Source organism: Balaenoptera borealis, assembly GCF_965194805.1.
Source record: "Balaenoptera borealis genome assembly, chromosome: 1".
In the NCBI taxonomy this organism is placed as follows: Eukaryota; Metazoa; Chordata; class Mammalia; order Artiodactyla; family Balaenopteridae; genus Balaenoptera; species Balaenoptera borealis.
Window position 1 is genome coordinate 112,141,122 of NC_138860.1, and position 19,742 is coordinate 112,160,863.

Here is a 19,742-nt window from a genome sequence, read left to right on the forward strand (position 1 = left end):
ACTAATTATTAAATGCAAATCAAAACTACAATGAGGTACCACCTCACACCCATCAAAACAGCCATAATTTTTTTTAAAAAAATCTACAAATAACAAAGGCTGGAGAGGGTGTGGAGAAAAGGGAATCCTCCTACATTGTTGGTGGGAACGTAAATTGATGCAGCCACTATGGAGAACAGTATGGCAGTCCCTCAACAAACTAAAAATAGAGTTGCCATATGATCCAGCAATCTCACTTCTGGGCATATATCTGGATGAAACTATAATTCAAAAAGATACATGCACCCCTATGTTCATAGCAGCACTATTCACAACAGCCAAGACATGGAAGCAACCTAAATGTCCATCGACAGAGGAATAAAGAAGATGTACATCTATACAAACGGAATAATACTCAGCTTCATAAAAAACTATGAAATAATGCCATTTGCAGCAACATGGATGGACCTAGAGATTATCATACTAAGTGAAGTCAGAAAGAGAAAGACAAGTACCATATATCACTTATAAGTGGAATCTAAAATATGACACAAATGAACTTATCTATGAAACAGACTCAGAGACACAGAGAACAGACTTGTGGTCACCAAAGGAGGTGGGGGGTGAAGGAAGGATGGACTGGGAGTTTGGGATTAGCAGACGCAAACTTACAGAATGGATAAACAAAAGGGTTCTACTGCATAGCACAGGGAACTATATTCAATATCCTGTAATAAACCATAATGGAGAAGAATTTTTAAAAGAATGTATATATATAATTGAATCACTTTGCTGTACAGCAGAAATTAATGCAACATTGTAAATCAACCATATTACCATAAAACAAATTTTTTTTTAGAATGTGTATTTTCCCATCCCCCTATCTTTTGGCATCTCTTATATTTTCCATAGTTTCGTAGATTACAGACAGTGGCTATACTCAGGAATATATTTGATCCCAGGTATATGAGCTCATTGAAATAGGCTTGGTGGGTTTTTTTAGTATTTTTTTCACCTGCACTAATACCTTCTTCACAAAGAAAACCTATCCTTTTCAACCAGTCTGAAGATCCTTTTCCTTTTACTGTTTCCTTAATACTGTTAGGAGGATGTTATCTTTCCCTACCAAGTACGATTTGACTTCCCTGATCTTGGTTCAGATAGTAAAAGTCCTTTTCTCCTTGTTGAGTTTTTTGGTTGACACTGTTTTCCTGCTGTTTTGTTTTGTGTGTGTCCCTACTTCCAAGCTTGGCGTGGATCTCTAAATTTTCATCTCAACAATTGCAACCTTTCATTGTTCAGAATAAAACCCTGAGTTTTATTCCCTTTTAGGGTTTCTAGAAGTTACTAGTCATAGTTTCAGATTTGCCCTTTTAAAAAGGTTAGTCTCCTGAAATTAAGACTTCCAAAAATCACTGATGTGACACTAATTGTGGCAAACATTCTCTTTCCATGTTTTGAAATGCGATGAAGACACAGGTGCTCTCTCTGACTGATCAGGAACTCAAGCAGAAGCACGGGAAATGCTGACCAACCTGAGGCTAGATCAATCTATGTAGTACAGGGACAGTTCCTATGGATGCAGAGGCTAAGATGGTGTAAAAGCAAAGTCTGTGTAACATAGCTACTGTAGAACAAAGATTAAAAAATACTATTACCTTAACTTAAATTCACTGTAAAGAAAGTTAACTTTTTTTTCCTTTAAGAAAGTTTGAGAGAAACTAAAACTAGAATAAAATTTTCAAAACTGCTTTGCAAAAATTGTTGCCCAACACAGATGCTTCCATTTACGGAACCTGGTCATCTACTTTGTATTACCTGGAACTTAGCATACTCAAGAACAAAACCATTACATCTCTTTAGTTCACACAGCAGTAAGAGATAATACTATACACCTTAACTGACCATGAAAAGATTATTTTATTCCATGAAAATATTCTCAACAGAGAACACTATCTTTAACAAAGCATTTACATTAAGAAATCAACATGTGCACAAAAAGAGTAAAAATTACTGAAAAGTTAAAGACTTCTTTTGGACAATTCACATGTTCAAATTTAAGAATGATTTAAACTGTGCAAGTACAAATGTCTCTCCTATTGTAATAACCCATACACAGGTTGCACTATTCCACGTGAGGGAACTTGCCTCCTACGGAAGCAAATCCTGCTTTAAGAAAAACAAACAGTAGCTTGAAAAGAACAGTTAGTCCTCACAAGAAAGCCTTAAACTTTGCCCTCTATGGCTGTTGCCAAAAAGCACAAGCACCTCAGGCTTTGTACAGAAGACAAACACAGCCAGCTCACGTTTCCTCTTCATTGCTAACCTTTGAAATAAAAATAGCACTGGATCTGAAAACTACTTTATGTAGTCTGTCAGTACTGAATAATGTCACATTATATAAATAACCCTGTAATGAGATTTAAAATCTAAAACTTCATAGTTTACTAGCCTTAAAGGTAATACACTATCATGTCAGCTGTGTAACGGGCGTACTTGATCTTACGAAGGCATCGACTTTCACACAATTGTCATTCAGCTTTAGTATAACTGGTAGTACGATTCAAATAACACTGGGAAAAATTATTAAAGCAGTCACACAGTTTCTAAAATATTGCTTGAAATCCAACAATACACAGACCATTTCACGTTCTTTCTTCCTTCAAAACAGTAAAGAACCAAATTAATGAAGCTTCCATGTTACAAATATCCCCCCACCCCCACCCACCTCCCTATTAAATGCCACTAAGAAATTAGTTAAGATACAAGTCATTAACAGAATCACAAATGCGAGGGAGGACAGCATGAGCAACATGAGCATAGGGGCACTGATGACAACTATATTTACAAGTATAAGCATACAGAAACTCCCATTTTACAAGGAAAAGTGCACATAGATCATTACAAAGTTTCACTAAATTGTATGTGGTTCAAATAAAATCATCACTTGGAAACAGACTATCATTGTAATAATTAAATGAGAAAACAGTAACTCCAAATTAAAAGACAATGGGAGGGAGGTCCATAAAACCTCTCATAAAAACACTAAGTAAAATGGACTCGGACATGTCTTTAGTTTGATGCGTAAATTTGAAGATGCACCAACAAACATGGTAGAGCTCTAAAAGCCACCTACCGAGGTTGTATCGGCAGCTATAGCAGCATTGCCGAGTTAATGGAGGTCGCACTGAGCTGACACATAAAGCCCTTTGTGGGATACTGTAGTGGTAGTGTTGGCAATCAGCAGATTTAGGCACTCTAGTTTAAGGCAGCGTTTGAATGGAAGCAGCTGACTTCTGACAACAGTCCTTTGTCTTGAGGTGGTGAGTATCTTCTGTGTTTATTATGCCAGGATTTCAGTGCTGACTATAGATTCTTCCCAGACTGAGGTGCTGAAGATGTATCATGTTTCAAAGAGTTCTTTCAACTGGGCTGTAGGCTAGAGCAGAGATGTTTTTTCTTCTGATCATAAATACTTCAGGTTCACAAACTGCTTCTTCATAATGCCAAAACTGGAATGTTTTGCAGTGGGGAAGTTATAGCAGCATACACAAATACTAGGATGGAAACATTAGTGCTGGAGATGTTTGACAAAGTGATTTGCACTACAAATGTAAAACAAAACAAAGGCTTTGACAAGAACAAGGGATTATAAAGACATGCCTGAAAAATCTAAACCTGATCACTCTAGACATGCAACAGGATGTTAAGCAAGCACAGAGGTGACGCAGGCAGACACTGACAAATGGCAAGGATTCTAACAGACAATGGGTCTAAAAGCCAATTAAAACAGAGCTGCGATGGACAGTCCTGTTGGGACAGTCAAATATGACAAACTTAAGGACAACTCTGCATTCTTTCTGATTTGGATATCAGTAAAATAAATGGAAAAAAAGGTTAGCCATTGTTGGCTTTTTTTTCCTTTATGTGAATAACTGTAATTGACAAGTTTAAGGGTTGGTATTACAATGATTTTTTAAAACAATGTACGGAAATGCTAATGAAGTTAGTAAAAAATAATCATGTCTGCATGCACTCATGCAACTTGCTTCTCTCACTCTCTCTGAGCCTGACAACTCTAATACCCTCCCCCAAAAAGCAGCTGCATGTAACCTCCTTCAACATCTTGCCCATTTCCTCAGAAACCCTCTTCAGGAACCTGCAGTCCAGGAGGAAAAAGAAAAGAACAATTACTGAAGACCTTTGGTAAGACCAAAAGGAATGTTCAGTTTAAAGTGTCCATCCCAAATGTCTCTAAAATCATTTTATAGTCAGCTATTAAAAACACCAAAACATGTTGGAACATGAGCAAAATTAAGGACCAGTCTCTTAATTGCTTCCTCACTTTACTCCCCTACACAACTAGCACTGCACATGTCTTGATTATACAGTGTTTCCAACATATGCTTATTAAAATTAATTGGAAAAAAAACTCCTAATAATTGACGATTCAGCTAAAATGAGGAAATGCCCTCAGTGATGGTAGAGATATAGTCCTCCAACCCAATTAGTGAAAAAAGTCGTTTTTCTTTCAAGCAAAATTTGCCAGTACTTCTCTTCCATGCAAGATTTCCTCTATCTTAGTTTATTTAGAATCCACTTTTCTATGTATAATTGCTAAATGCTAGTATCACTAAAGTGGTATTTCTCAAAAGACATTTAAAGATGAAAAGTACAAGCATTAATTTAGAAGAAAGTTTGTACATTACTGAAAATTACTAGAAAACCTGAAAATATCCTTGGGTCTCAAAAGAAAGCCATTTTATTCACTTAAAGAGCAAGACCAGGCCCGTTTATTTTCCACGTCTCTTGATTAGCCTACTACTAAAACAGATTATGTGTTAGGTGCCTGTTTTCTTCCTTTAGGAAACCGAAGTTGAGAATAAGGACAAAAAAGAAAATGATTACATTCGTATTTTATCCAATTAGCCAACTATTATTACATTTTTCCTAGAAACTGTAGCTACAATTTCAAACTCCTAGACCAAACCACTCTTTTGGGCATCAGCTTTTTATAGCAAGCATTTCAGAGCAGTTTTACTTGAGTTCACTACAGTCACCGTGTTTCCTGAAGCAAAGTGTAGAGGGGTAGGGAGCTTTCTATCCCTACCCCTCTACAGGATGGATTCCTGCCCAGTAGATTAAATTCTATGATTTATAAGGCAGAAAAACACAAATCCTTCACACAGACTTAAGCAGGACATAAAGCAAAAGGCATCGATTAAGCTTCACACCAACATCACTCAAATGGTAAAGCGTCACGAGAACAGTTTCTTGTAATAGTCACATCTCTGAGATCGAGCCTACACTCAGCTCACACAGTGAACAATAAATCTTGGATGCCCTTTCAGCTTTCTTATGTTTTCCCACCCACTGACTGTGTTTTCATCTTGTTATCGTTCCTATGTCATACATGTTACAAAGCTGCCGGGTTAGTTTAGATGTAAGTTACTGCACCTTTACTGTTTTTCTCTAGAGTTACATCTATGTATGATGTGGGAACGTAGCCTTCTTCACCATTCTGTCTCCGAGCTCTTGTCCATCCATCACCCTTGTCCTCCTCAATAATGTATAGAACTTCACCTTCTTTCATTGCCAGAGTACCTTCATTATGTCCTAAATGAGAGTTTTCACAGCACAAGCATAATTTAAGTATAGCAATAATTTTGAATAAAAGTTACAAATACAACAAAAAACAACATGGAACCCTACTAGATTTCAATGTAATAGAACTATGAGCCCACTGACTCTCATTACCAACACCTCTATGATGCTTTGTAGTTTACCCAACAGTTTCATTTACTTACCTCATGTGAACTGCACAATAACCCATGAGGCTGGCATTAACAGCAGCACCATGTAACAGATGAAGTATCTGAGTTACAACAACACTGTATGATTTGACAGGGTATGCTAACTCCTATTTCACTACTCCAACTCCTTCCCCAAATTTGAGTGGCACTGCTATCTAGAAAATTCATGAAGTTCAAAATAGTAACAAGACAGTGAGAGGGTTGGAAGAAAGAAGGAAAGAATATAATTTGAGGAGAGAGCAGAGAAAAATACAGGTCCAACTCTGGTGATGGTAGAAGCAGAATGATCATAGCCACAAAGCACAAACTTCCTTCAAAACTTCATCAGCCTCAGGCCTCTCTTTCTTCCCAATCCCTCAACCATTCCCAACCTGCTTAGCAGTAACAGTTTTCACAAATGAGTATTTACTTAACATACGCTAAATCCTTCCCTTACTCTCTGTAGTAAATTATAGCAAGATCTTATTTAATACTATTTTCTCAGAATGAGCAGCAACTAAAAACTACTCAATTTAAAAACCAAAACAATGGATGGGTAGGGAAGGGCCTTAAATTCATATACCATTTTATAACAACTTCTTTGTAAGGGTGTTACTCTGCTCCTCTGTGAAATGAAGAAAATGATTTTTCAAAGTCCAAGAGAGGGAAGGGTAACTAAAAACCTGTAAGAGAGGGCCACAGTGTCTTCCTCCCCTCACAGAGTCTCTTCTCCAACTATCACAGGGGGAAGGATGGCATAGTCAGAAGCTACCACGTTTCCTCCTTCCCTCACCTGAAAATATGGCCTACAGGGTCAGCATATGGTGGTGGCACTCAGCTATGCCATTTGCCTAGTACCTGCCGCTCAGTGTTAGCAAGTTACAAGAGCGAGCCTGAAGTGATATCTACCAGCCTTCCACTTTCTGGGTTCATGAGCTACATGCTCAAGCGGCTTCAACTTTGATGAGTACATCAAAGTTGGGAAATTCTGTATCAACCAAAGTTGATAATTAAATAATAATCTTTATTAGCATGCTGATAACATAGGTAATTTTCTTTCAATGTCATGTACGGAAGAAAAATCTCTATACTTGCAATGTAGTTAAAACAAAAATATTCACACTAATGAACTGGGATTATAATTTTCTGGCACTTTTAGTTTTCTTATTTAGCTATAAGGACACTACAGTGCAAGACTCTGTATGTAGACTTTAAGGAACCAATTTTATCAATTACAGTGTATTAAGAAAATCATACCATCGAAAGGGTAGATAGCTTTGCAGTGTCCAATAGCAGGCAAGGGATCGTCATCTTCAAACTCATCATCAAACTCACTGTGGTGACCATGCTGTTGGGGTGGCCCACGGACTTCTTGGTTTGCATCATCAGTATAGCTTCCCTCAGGGCTATGAAACAAAATTATCTCTGATCAAGTACATGGGAACTTTTTATATTACCTACAAGTTGATCTCCTCAGGATCAATTCAGAGAATCAAATAACCATGACACAGTTCCAAATTAAGTCTTCATTTTCTTAAATGTTGAAATGTGTGTGTGTGTGTGTGTGTGTGTGTGTGTGTGTGTGTATGGCTTCTAATTCAAAATGCTTTTGTTAAATTTCCTGAAATTAAAAAATTAAAAGATTACAATGTTCTAGGCACATAACATGTATTCAGTAAGTATGTCTCATTATCACTGGGTCCAGAGATAAAATGGAAAAATGTCATGGACATTTGGTTTTTATCATCCTGGATTCATCACCCCCTCTTTTTTCAAGAAAACCCTAAAATTTCTTAGGGGACCCACCCAGACCCATGTTCAGTTCACAGGCTTCAGGTAGAGTTGCTCTGTCCTGGTTCCAGAGGGTCCATCTTAGCACAGAACTTGTATGACCAGAGTTAATAGTTCACTAGTAGGCATGTAACCCAGTAAGATATGAGAGATAAACACAAAGACTTTTGCTTGGGACTGTTCAGAGAAGCTCCCTTCCTTTTCCACTGGACGTGAACCTGGAGAAATATGAGCTTAAGAGCTTTGGAAGATCACCATATAGAGCCTTTAAATGAAGCCAACACAGTGTAAGGCAAAACTGGAAGGTGGAGAGAAACGGAGTACTGAAGATATCATCTGAGTTCCTAGATCAAGCTCTCCCTGAAGTCAGCCAATAAAATCCCTTTTCAGTTTAAGCCAGTATGGATAGAGTATTCATCCTGTCACTGAAAACCAAAAGACTCCTAGTAAAATTAATTTCCAATTAATCATGTTAAGAGGAAAGTTAGTAACTAAGAAAATCCCAGAAAGCAGGTAATCCAAAGGCATTTTTTCTGTAAATTTTTACTTCAAAAAGAGAAAAAATGTTGATTTTGCTAAAGAATCAAATGACTGAATAAGATTTTAATAATTTGCATGATGAGATTTAGCAGTACTTTCAGTATGCCTGGAAGCCACAAATGAAGACTTAATTTGGAATCCAATAACACAAACCAGAGGGACTAGATTATTTTAATCTAGGTTTTACCTAATAACAAAAACCAGTGTATTTGTGACTATCTCTTGATATATTAAGGATATATACTCTTTCAAAAAGTGATAATGGAGAGGAAGAGAAGGAGAAATTAACATTTGTCAAGCACATACTAGCACAGGTATTTTACTAGTAGGTGCTTTATGCACGTTATTTCAGCGGTCGCCAACCTTTTTGGCACCAGGGACCGGTTTCGTGGAAGACAATTTATCCAGGGACCAGGGCGGGGGTGGGGGAACGGGATGGTTCAGGCAGTAATGAGAGTGATGGGAAGCGGCAGATGAAGCATCACTCACCCGCCCACCCGCCGCTCACCTCCTGCTGTGCGCCACCCCTGCAGTTGGGGACCCCTACATTATTTCATTCATTACTAATAACCCTGTATGACAGGTATTTTAATCTTTATTTTATATTTTAGGAAACTGAGACTCAGGGAGCATTAAAAATGAACTGCTAAATGTGGAGGGGAGGGATAAATCAGGATCTTGGGATTAACACACACACACTACTATATATAAGACAGATAACCAACAAAGACCCACTATGTAGCACAGGAGACTCTACTCAATATTCTGTGATAACCTATATGAGAAAAGAATCTGAGAAAGAACGAATATATGAATATGTATAACTGAATCACTTTGCTGTACACCTGAAACACACTGTAAATCAACTATAATCCAATAAAATTTTTTTAAAAATGAATTTGCTCAAATTACAATGTAATTAGGTAGTAAACCAATATTTGATACTAGATCTCTCAAATTCTTCTCTAAGGTGAATCCAAATTTGTTGGATTTTATTATGAGGGGGGAAAAAAAACATTACCCAAAGGGAGAAAATGTCACAAATGGTATGAAAACATGGAAATTTAGCAAAATGCCTTTTGGAAGCTCTGATCCAATTTAACAATATGAATTTTTTTCCTTCACAAAACTTTGTGTAATTTGACAGTTAAATTTTTCTTTGGCATAAGCTACCCAACTCCATCTAAACCTAAAGGCAATCTTCCCAGGCCTGGGGAGCCTATGCCTCTAGACTACAGCTCCCAGAATTTTCCAAGTTCCTACCTCTCTGTTTGTAGATGCATTACAAACTAGAACTGAGCAGCAATATGAAATTTCATACTTCACCTGTAGCTATTATAAAGAAACAGAAAATTATTTAGGTTCAAAGATTGAGTTATTAAAAGCCAAACTTGTTAAATTAGGAAAAAAGAGAATTGTATGAAGTTTAGGACAAAACAGTGAGAAAAGTTTGGGGGAAAAGGAGGAAATACAAATAAAATGCAAAAAGTAACCTTTCTCGTCCCTGTGTTACAAGGTGATTTATGTCACTGCTATGTCTTCTGTCTCCTCTTCCACCTGTTTTGCCTTCAACTTCAGACAGCCAAGCCTTAGGGAAAAAACAAAACTGAGCTCAATAAATATATATATATATATATTTTTTTAATTTATTTACTTTTTGTTTCATTTTCTATTTTTGGCTGTGCTGGGTCTTCGTTGCTGCGCGTGGGCTTTCTCTAGTTGCAGCGAGTGGGGGCTACTCTTCGTTGCGGTGTGCGGGCTTCTCATTGCGGTGGCTTCTCTTGTTGCGGAGCACAGGCTCTAGGCGCGTGGGCTTCAGTACTTGTGGCACATGGGCTTAGCTGCTCTGAGGCATGTGGGATCTTCCCGGACCAGGGCTCGAACCTGTGTCCCCCGCATCGGCAGACGGATTCTTAACCACTGCGCCACCAAGGAAGCCCAATGTATATATTTTAAAGCTCATAAAATATTCTACATTTAAAATGTGCTTTGGGTCTTTGTAATTATGTAATTCTTAGATAAGGGAAACCTTTATTTCGTCAATGATCAACTTGATAGCTGATTAAAAAAATAGTACGTTTAGTTTTACATGAAGTTTTAAATAAGGAAAAAAACTTCAACGAAGGATTAATTCTAAAGATTATGATACCTGAACTTCCCTGGTGGCGCAGTGGTTAAGAAGCTGCCTACCAATGCAGGGAAACAGGTTCGATCCCTGGTCCAGGAAGAGCCCACATGCCGCAGAGCAACTAAGCCCGTGCACCACAACTACTGAGCCTGCACTCTAGAGCCCATGAGCCACAACTATTGAGCCTGCGCGCCACAACTGCTGAAGGCCATGTGCCCTAGAACCTGCACGTCGCAACTACCGAGCCAACGGGCTGCAACTACTGAGCCCGCATGCTGCAACTACTAAAGTCTGCGCCTCCAGCCTGTGCTCGGCAAAAAGAGAAGCCAACGCAATAAGAAGCCCGCGCACGGCAACAAAGAGTAGCCCCCACGCACCGCAACTAGAGAAAGCCCTCCCGCAGCAATGAAGACCCAACTCAGCCAAAAGAAAAAGAAACAGAAAAAAAAAAAAGAAAGATTATGATACCTTACTTTTAGATTATGGTACCTTACTTTTAGATCATAATGACACCTTACTTTTAGATCATAAACCCTAAAATATTTGAAGATAATTCTAGCAAAATCCAATCTATCATAATGAAGTTTATAAAAATGAACTTATCTTAGACAACTGCTAAATAACAAATCTACCTCATTCTTGTGGATTTCCATTCGCAGGCGGTCAATGTTATTCATGGTCTCTGCTAATTTAGGCTGCAAACTCCCTGGGTCCCCCATTTGTGGATTTTTCTCATATACATCTTTCATTTTGTTGAGTGCTTCTCTGAAAATGAGCAGGAAGACATAAAATTAAACATTTACTTCACATGTTCCCAGATAAAAGAGTTTCATTTGATTCTGGGGACTCACGTGCAGCCTAATCTTAAAAGTCATATCTCTTTAACTTTAATCAAACATTACCTGATTAAAGATAATCTGCACGAAGCTGATCATGTACATAGTTAGAAATTTATGGAGGCAGTCTTTTAAAACATTTAGAATTTAAAAAAAAATGATTTCATTTCTCATTTCTTGCTTCCTAAATGAGATTGTATATATTTAATCAAGGACTGAAAGAATATTCCTCAATATTGTTAAAATCATCATGTCCCAAATCAAACTCATCATATTCTCATCCAGACACATTATTCCACCAGTGTTCCTTATCTTAGTTCACAGCATCATCATCCTCCCACTCATCTATACCATCTTTAACTTGCCCCTCTCCCTCTAAATTCAAGTCATTCATCCTCTTCACTTCTCTAATCACATCACTATAGATTATGCCTCAATTAGCTCTCCTTGGCTCTAACATCTGACATTACTAACACTCCTTAATACTCTTTTTTTTTCTTGATTTCCTGGCAGTTACATTTTCTTTTCCCTTCCCTTCACCTCTGTCTCATTATTTCCCTCACTGGTTCCTTCTCTTCTGTTTATCCTTTAAATGTGTTACATAAAATGACAGAGGTTTCTTCTCATCTCATCCTACAGTTCTCCTTTTTAAGGGTGATCTCTTAATGCTTTGTTTTTTCCAGTTTTATTGAGACAAAATTGACTATTTTAATATCACCTATCTTCAGATCATTCTCAAATATGAATCTCTTCAATCACTCATGTCAGAGTTTAAGCTCCAATTTTATCTTCAGTGTAATAGCAGATAGTAAGTTACCAATCCACTGTAATAACCCTTTATTCATCATATATAAATCTCTATATTCATTAAAACAAAATTGAACTAAAAGAAACTTTTTATAAAATTGAAAAAAAATTAAAGCTACGAATGAATCTGAAGCTGTAAGTAATCAAACACTGTTTTCCAACATTCTTGCTGCAAACAAAATAATTATAGCCTCAGATTTCTATTGAGCTCAATTTATATACTAAAGCAAAATAAAAATTTATCAAAATATAAGAGGTAGTTAGTGTTGGTGAAACTACCCTTGATAATCATCAAACTATTTTGAAAATTTATGGAAGGCATAAATATATACTATTAGCATCCAATAAGTAATCTGCAACCTAAGAAACTCTCTAACATTTCATTTTAAAAATATGACAGAGCACAATTTTCCAAAGTTTAGGACTGTATTTTTCCCTCAAAAGATATTTCAATTAGGATGTATAATTTTTAAGCCTTTTATACATCACATTTAAACATATAATTCAAAGTAGACTCTGAAAGGAATAATGATGGCAGACAGAACTTAATGGGAAAATACTTTTGGTCTGATTCTTTTTGAAGTTCTCTGTTAAGTTCATCGATGCGCTGCTGTAGTTTCTTACGTCTCTGTTCTGGTGGCAGATGACTGAAATCTTCTAGTGCTGGGCCCTGAAAAGAGAATCTAAATCATTATAAAAGATATTTTCATGAAATTTTATTTCTAAAATATACTCACTATAAAGTAAGAATATATATCAATTTTAAGTTTAATTTCAAATTAGCCCCGAACACCTCCTTTAAAGAAAAAGAAATCTACATAGATATGTATGTGTATGTTAATTAAAACAACCATATTGAAGAAAGAGCTCAGATGCCAGTCACTTTTAAAAAAATCATGAAATAGAATAGGTAAAAATATCAGCAGATACAGATAATTGGTAATTACCAGTATAACATTATATTCAGGTCTCGGCAGAGTTAAAATAAATACAGATGAACCTTCTTACAGCAACAACAACGAAATGGAAACACGTAACATTTCTCACCTATACAAAGTATTTTTTGTATAACATACTGCACCACGTTCCCAAATCAAATCTATTGCCGTGATACTCGGGATATTACAAATGTTCAGATTGAAAATATGAAAAGTTTATATAACTGAGTTAAACAACTTACCTCATAAAGGCAATATAACTAATGAAAAATATTTTAATATTACACAGTCTTTGAATGATTATATTTATTAAACCATTCATTAGAACCGAAACATACTTGATCATTAAAAAATAAAAAGTAGAACTATCCACCAAGTGAAATGTAAGTAGAAATTACATTCCAATAAGGAATTTATTTTCAATTATCCTTTGTACAACCAAATAGCATACCTTAGTTGTTCTTGAAATAAAGATATAATCCAAAGAAAGATAAAATCCTTATTTAGGAAGGATGCTTAATGTCTGAAAATTTTTTAATGTTTTGATATTCAAGAAACTATATCATTTAAGAAACAGTTCTAGTATTTAGATGCAACTTCTGATTCAAATGATGTCCTTCTCCTCTTAAATGTTAATCATGTCATTGTTACCGCAGTTATCTTATTAGAGATTATACAACCAGACCAATGTTAGCAACTATTGATCCCATTTAACATGAGCCCATATTTATGTAAGATTTTACATACTCAAAAATTGTTGACAACTATTATTCTTCATTTTTCTCTTTAAAATGGGGATTTTAAGAATATGCAATTCAATTTTTTACGTGTTGCTGAAGTGAGCTCCCACAACAAATGCATCCTTGCTCCTTGAACCACTGACTCCTATAACACATCTAAATAGCTTTATTTCACCATCTATAAGAGTGCTTCCCTTGCTTTTAAAAAAGATAAAACTCACTTTTCAGATAAGCCATGATCAAATGTAACATTTAATTCATAAGAAAATTTTTTGCAAATGGCCTGAACATTATGGATATTCAACAAGCCTGTTTAAAAAAAAAAAAAGGAGGACATCTTTTCTAAGTGGCTTTTGTTTTTTAATCTACCAGTCACCAGAAATAAAAATCTGTCAATCACCCAAATCTGACCTAAATAAACAAATGGCAAAATTTCCTACAAGGTGCCTTTAAAATTTAGTGGTCAATTATCAATGTAAGTTGTCAGATTTAATCTAATTTGGGGTACAGGTATATAATAGTTTGAAAACTATTATATTGTGCCGAAAGTAAAACTTTCTAATTTATATTTTTAAATTTAATGAAATGAATAAACACATTTCAATATTGTTTTTTTGATAGTATTGTAATAAACTCACAGTTACCTACAAGTAAATCCTCCAGATTTCCACTTATCCTTAATCGAACTTGTTCTCAAATTTATTAACAGCAGATAGCTAGGCACTTGCATTTTTAATATCCCATTTTGACATTATAACATATTCCTTTATAGAATATGAGAACTAAACTCACTCTATTTCCTATGGCTGAAAAGAAGACTCTGAGACATTTAAAAACCTCTTCTACTACATGGGAATTCATAAAAGGCCAAACTGCAATAGTCTGAAAAAGACTCATTTGTTTTCCAAAAAATGAGAAACTACATAAGCACCCAATAATTTTTACATTAGGTCTTCACAATGCAGTTCCATTAATTTGTTTAAAACATATGTATAAAGGAACATCACACACATGCGCAAGCACACATGTGCACACACACACGATATTTAAGTTATTTGTGCTTTTATTCCCATTCATTAGTAGACAAGAAGAAAGCACTGACTCTCTAATGAAACTAGCAAGAAATCTTTCTTTCTTGCATTTTGGAAAATCTAATGATTCTTGTGATAAACTACAAAACAAAGTTATATGATCTTTTTAAAGAGTGTTAAGAAAAATCATTTTTGTTTAACTTTTCTTTTGTAAAAACATAAACTTTTGTTCTACCATGTAGCTTTTAAAATGATGTTTAACTATAATTTCATTCTCTGTAACATGACAAAGACTCCACCCAATAACATTTAAGAACTTAATGAGTTACAGTTAACCACATTATTATTAAATTTTATGACATCAGAGGTACTGGCATGTGTTGGACTATGGATTAAATTATAAAAAGAAAAGACATACAAGGTAACACGTGGGGATGTACGTTACCACTTTGTTTTGAATTAAACAAAACAATGTTTTGTGATTATTTAATGTTGGCACAGTATATAGATCAGCACATAAGGCTTACCATCTTCACCGACCACTGAATAGTTCAATGGAAAACAGAAAGAAATGGTATATTATTCACATGAAACCATAATACAGAAGATGCAATAACTTATACTTGTTTTTACAATATTAAAATAAATCATGTACACTTCACAATCCAAACAATTATGCCAGAAAAACAATTTTAACCACACTTTTGGGAAAGTAAATTACTTGCAAAAAAATATATACACTGATGATAATGGGCAGATATTTTCCAAGTGCAACTGAAACTCAAAAGTAAATAGTAATCATTCTATCAGTAAACATGTATTTTCTTCTTTAAAAAACAATTTTTACATAAGTGGATTTCACTTACATAGCTCTTCACTCTCAAAATACTAATATTTGAAAAGGTGAATATAAAAGATTTAATATTAGCCATTTTAAAGAAATATTATATGTCGTATTAAAGAATGGAATACTTTTCCCAATGCATTAAACAAAACACCATTATCTGAATTATTATACTTCAAAATACTGTTTTGAATTTAAATATACCATGGGTCAGTAAGGGTAACATTTCCACTTTAGTTTTAAGGTGCTATTTTTAATGTACGGACACATTAAAAAACACACTATTATCAAAATAATAATGAGTCACCCAGATTCAAGTTTCCCATACATATTTGCTAATGGACACAAACATATGGGTTGAATTTTGCTTTGAAGATATAGCTTCCATTTTTCAGTTTTCATTCTGAAATCCATGTGCTCGAAAAGCAACACTAAAAATACATAACTTCAATTTTTAGAAAACTGGTTAAAATTTATTCTTTCTGAAAATGTGAAATGACATAGCACAGAGTCCTCTCATATTGTGAATATATATATGCGTATTTATATATCACCCACGTTCTATGAGTTACCAGGATTCTGCAACTGGCACTGCATTTGTCTGCCATCCACACTAAACACACGTGTATACATGCACATGCGTGCGCACAAACACACTCACACACACGTTGTGACCCATAATACTCAGTAGAGCTTTGCAAAGTTCATCTTCATATCCATTTCATTTGTTTAGCGGCCTCTAAAATTTTTACTTGTCCCTATTTTCTAAGTCGTGATGTTTTAGAGAATATGGAGGATGTCAGGTAGAATTTCACATAAAAAATATAGATTTTAACAAATAGCTGACAAAAATATCTACCCTTTATCTCTGATGAACTGGCCATATATATTAATGGTTACGATGATAAGAAAAGATGACATACGCTATCCATTATCTTTCCAAATTAAGCTTAACATTCTTTAGACTGTCAGTAGTTTCAGGGGACAAAAACCACAACTTATTTTGCTATGACAAAATTCCTGGTAAGAAGATTGGAAGGTTTAAATTTTAAAAAGATATTTATGGTCTTCTATACATATTATTAAAACAAAATCATATAGATGATAAGAAACAAAATAGGTAAAGCATCTGAATTTATCTTTTATGATAATCTCCACCAGCTAAATTTCTAAGTGATACAAATTATTTTTTCAGTTTCTATATTAATAGTTTTAGAGAAAACAATAATATAATTATAACTGAAATATCAAATGCTTCAGTTTTTAGCTAACCTAGTTTTACTATCAATTAGAAAATAAATTCACAGTTCATTAACCTTAGATTTGGGGATATTAAAAACTCAAGTTCTTTGTAAAATATTAGAAATAAATTTTGTCTTTTTTTTAAGCAATTCACGTTCAATAGAGAAATACTATATTCTCATATGCAATTTTCATATCCCTATAACTAGAAAATTTCACATACCCACTATATCTTAATAAATACATAAGGGACCTAAAAAGGAAATCAGTCAGGCAATTCAAATTATTATGTGTATTTAATTTAAAGATAGGAAAATCCTGAGAACTGTATTCTGGATAAATAAAAGCTTACAAAAATGACTCTAGAAGTCTATAAGATCATGAATAATTTAAACAGAAAACATGGACTTGATACTGCTAGATAAATATACTTCTAAAAAAAAAAAAGGAGTGCCCAGTAAGCTCCAATGAAGTAGTTATAGAGTAAAAATTATTCATTTTTTTATTAAGTAGTTAAGTTTGGGTGTGCACCATATATCTATTTAAGGTTAGATCTTGATGTCACAGAAGGAAATTATAAACCCTCGTCCCTCAGAGAAAGTCTACCAGTACCACCATCAAATTCAAAAACACTGGTCCAATATAACATTTCTCATATCGTTAAAGATACTGCAAACTATATACAACAGGTTTTCTTAAGAATGAAAGAAAAAGAAATTATAAAGTTTTAGAAAAGACAAAAGCAGGTACTTAGGAAAAATGATGTAACAAATATAACTCAAAACAAGAGTTTCTGCTTTGAATGGTACAACTCATCAGCTTTACGAAACCTTAAGACTTTTTAAGTTTAATGGACTTACATGGAAATCCATGTAAAAACACATAAACTGGCTTCTTAAAGCTTTTCTTCTTTTTCTATATTGAGAAAATTCTTAAGTGGAAGAAAACATAATTTTGAAATAGTATCTAGTAAACGACCAAATACCAATCAAATAGAAAGAAACTTCTCAATGCCAAGGTAATAAACTTTACTTCCTGCTCTATTCTCCAATCTCTAGTTGGTTTGTCTGTCATATTTTCCATCGTGCATACTGCTTTTTTCTTTGGCATGATAACTAATAATAAAAGTGGGACCATTTTGGCCTTCTGGAACTAGCCCCCCCACCACCCCCGCCAAATGTACTAATATTTTAAATTAAAGCAATATGTGGAAATACGATAAATAATGACCCCGCAGATACTTTTAAGTTCTACGGTTATATAATTCTACCTATAGATTTATTCAATAACAATGAAGATGGCACATATTTAAGCTTCTCTCTCCAGGGCTCACAGTTCTAACTGCCTAAACTTTTTTCAAAGAATTGTATTTACTTCATATCCCTATGACTATACTGTGTAGGGTACTGTAACTGGGCCTGGTAGACTCGATATGTAGGACACATACGTGATTACAAAAATATGGCTACTAGAAATTACTATTTGTAATTTCTCATGATTTATGCAAAAGCATAATATTTAATGAAGTCTAAGTCATCAAAGAGAAGAAAGATGGGAATTAATTCTACTCTCATAGTTCAGGCAATAGAAATCCCAAGTATGATTTCTTAAAGTCTTTTAAACAAGTGATAAGAGCTTTGAAAAGTGATAACAGGCACCTATGGTGCTTGTAGGTATAATACAGACTCATTCACAGGGACTTTTCAAAATGTCATGAAATTAACCTATAATATCATTCACATACAGAATTAGGAAACGTAGACACAAAGAAGTTCATGTCATTATAGGAAAAAAGGAAGTCCCCAAAAGAACATAATACACTAGGATATTTCTGTTGCATTACTGATACCAATTGTTTGTCATACTGTTTCAATGGAAATGTAAATAATAATGTAATCTTGCCCTAAATTAACATATCTTGTCCACATGTGGCCAGAAGAGAAACCCAACTAAAGCAATTTGAAGATAGGGCTACAAACAGTGAGAAACACACAGGCTAGACAGAGAAGGAAAAAGAAGAAAGAAATGAAAGGGAGAGAAGGAACAAAGGGCGAGAGGAAGGGAGGAGAAGCAGGAAAAGGGAAGGAAGAGAGAGGGATTGCAAGGAAGAGTGAGTCCAAGAGTGAGTGTATTGCTGTTAATGATTAGAGTTCTTATGACACTAATAGACTCTGAGTTCTCATCGGTGGGTTATCACACCTATGTTTTTTATATGTCCAAACAAATGCTCATACAAATCTCATAAATGTATCTAAATTATGAGCTATGAATATTACAAACACGGCCTTAAAATCAGATCATAAAAGAAATTAGCCTAACATAATGAAGTAATGCTAATTTATCAGTAGTGTAACAGTTGTTGCTAAGAAACAGTTTAATATTTGCTTTTTACTATTCTAAAACTTTTCATTTGCAGAGTATCTTTAGTTTTAAGTAAATGCCAAAGGCTAGCCTATTGAAAAAGAAAAGGAAATATTTGGTAAAAAATACTTCCTGTAACAATTACTCAATACAAATTCCATATAACCATTATTCAATAATATCTAGTATTTTTATAGGCTTTACAACTTACAAAGTATTTTCTAATATATTATCTTAATTGATCTACAATCTTGATATTTAACATGCCTATCTTTGATTTTTTATTTAACTATTGGAGATTGTGTTTTATGCTTCTGAAAGTAGGGCAATTAAAATTAAAATAGAACTTGATTCTTTTGGCCAACAAAATAATACTTTATAAATTCGCAGAGGTCATCATTAGTGACAAATTATTACATGAGTAACTCCAGTGACAAATTACTGAAAGTCTTAAAAATGTAAATACATTACAAGACAATGGCGGACATATGACTTCACATAAACAACAACAACAAAAAAAATAGCTAATATGATTGTACCCAGCACCCTCTTTATAATACCATTCTTTTATGGGTGAGCATTTCAAATGTTATAAAGAGGAGTTGTTTTTAACTTGAGGGCAGCTATACTTAATTCTGTCATGTTTTAAACTACATATATATAGGAGAGAGCCTTATAATGAGGGTGGAGAGTATTAAAAGCCACACTACACA

At 34.6% G+C, this 19,742-nt stretch overlaps 1 protein-coding gene across 5 annotated transcripts in view; it reads right to left on the bottom strand.

Moving 5' to 3' along the window:
- Window positions 1-1,880: 1,880 nt before the first annotated feature.
- Window positions 1,881-19,742, bottom strand: part of FNBP1L (formin binding protein 1 like) — a 120,706-nt gene continuing 102,844 nt past the window's right edge. For 3 of the 5 annotated variants that reach the window (XM_082384847.1, XM_082384850.1, XM_082384849.1), the window contains 5 exons: window positions 12,434-12,543; window positions 10,863-10,995; window positions 9,596-9,690; window positions 7,029-7,177; window positions 1,881-5,595 (listed from right to left, as the gene is read on the bottom strand). In XM_082384847.1, the coding sequence (XP_082240973.1) occupies window positions 5,417-5,595; window positions 7,029-7,177; window positions 9,596-9,690; window positions 10,863-10,995; window positions 12,434-12,543 (666 nt within the window). In that variant the 3' untranslated portion in view covers window positions 1,881-5,416. Of the gene's footprint in view, window positions 5,596-7,028; window positions 7,178-9,595; window positions 9,691-10,862; window positions 10,996-12,433; window positions 12,544-15,109; window positions 15,125-19,742 lie in introns of all 5 variants that reach the window. The other 2 variants (XM_082384848.1, XM_082384851.1) reach the window with 2 other exon arrangements.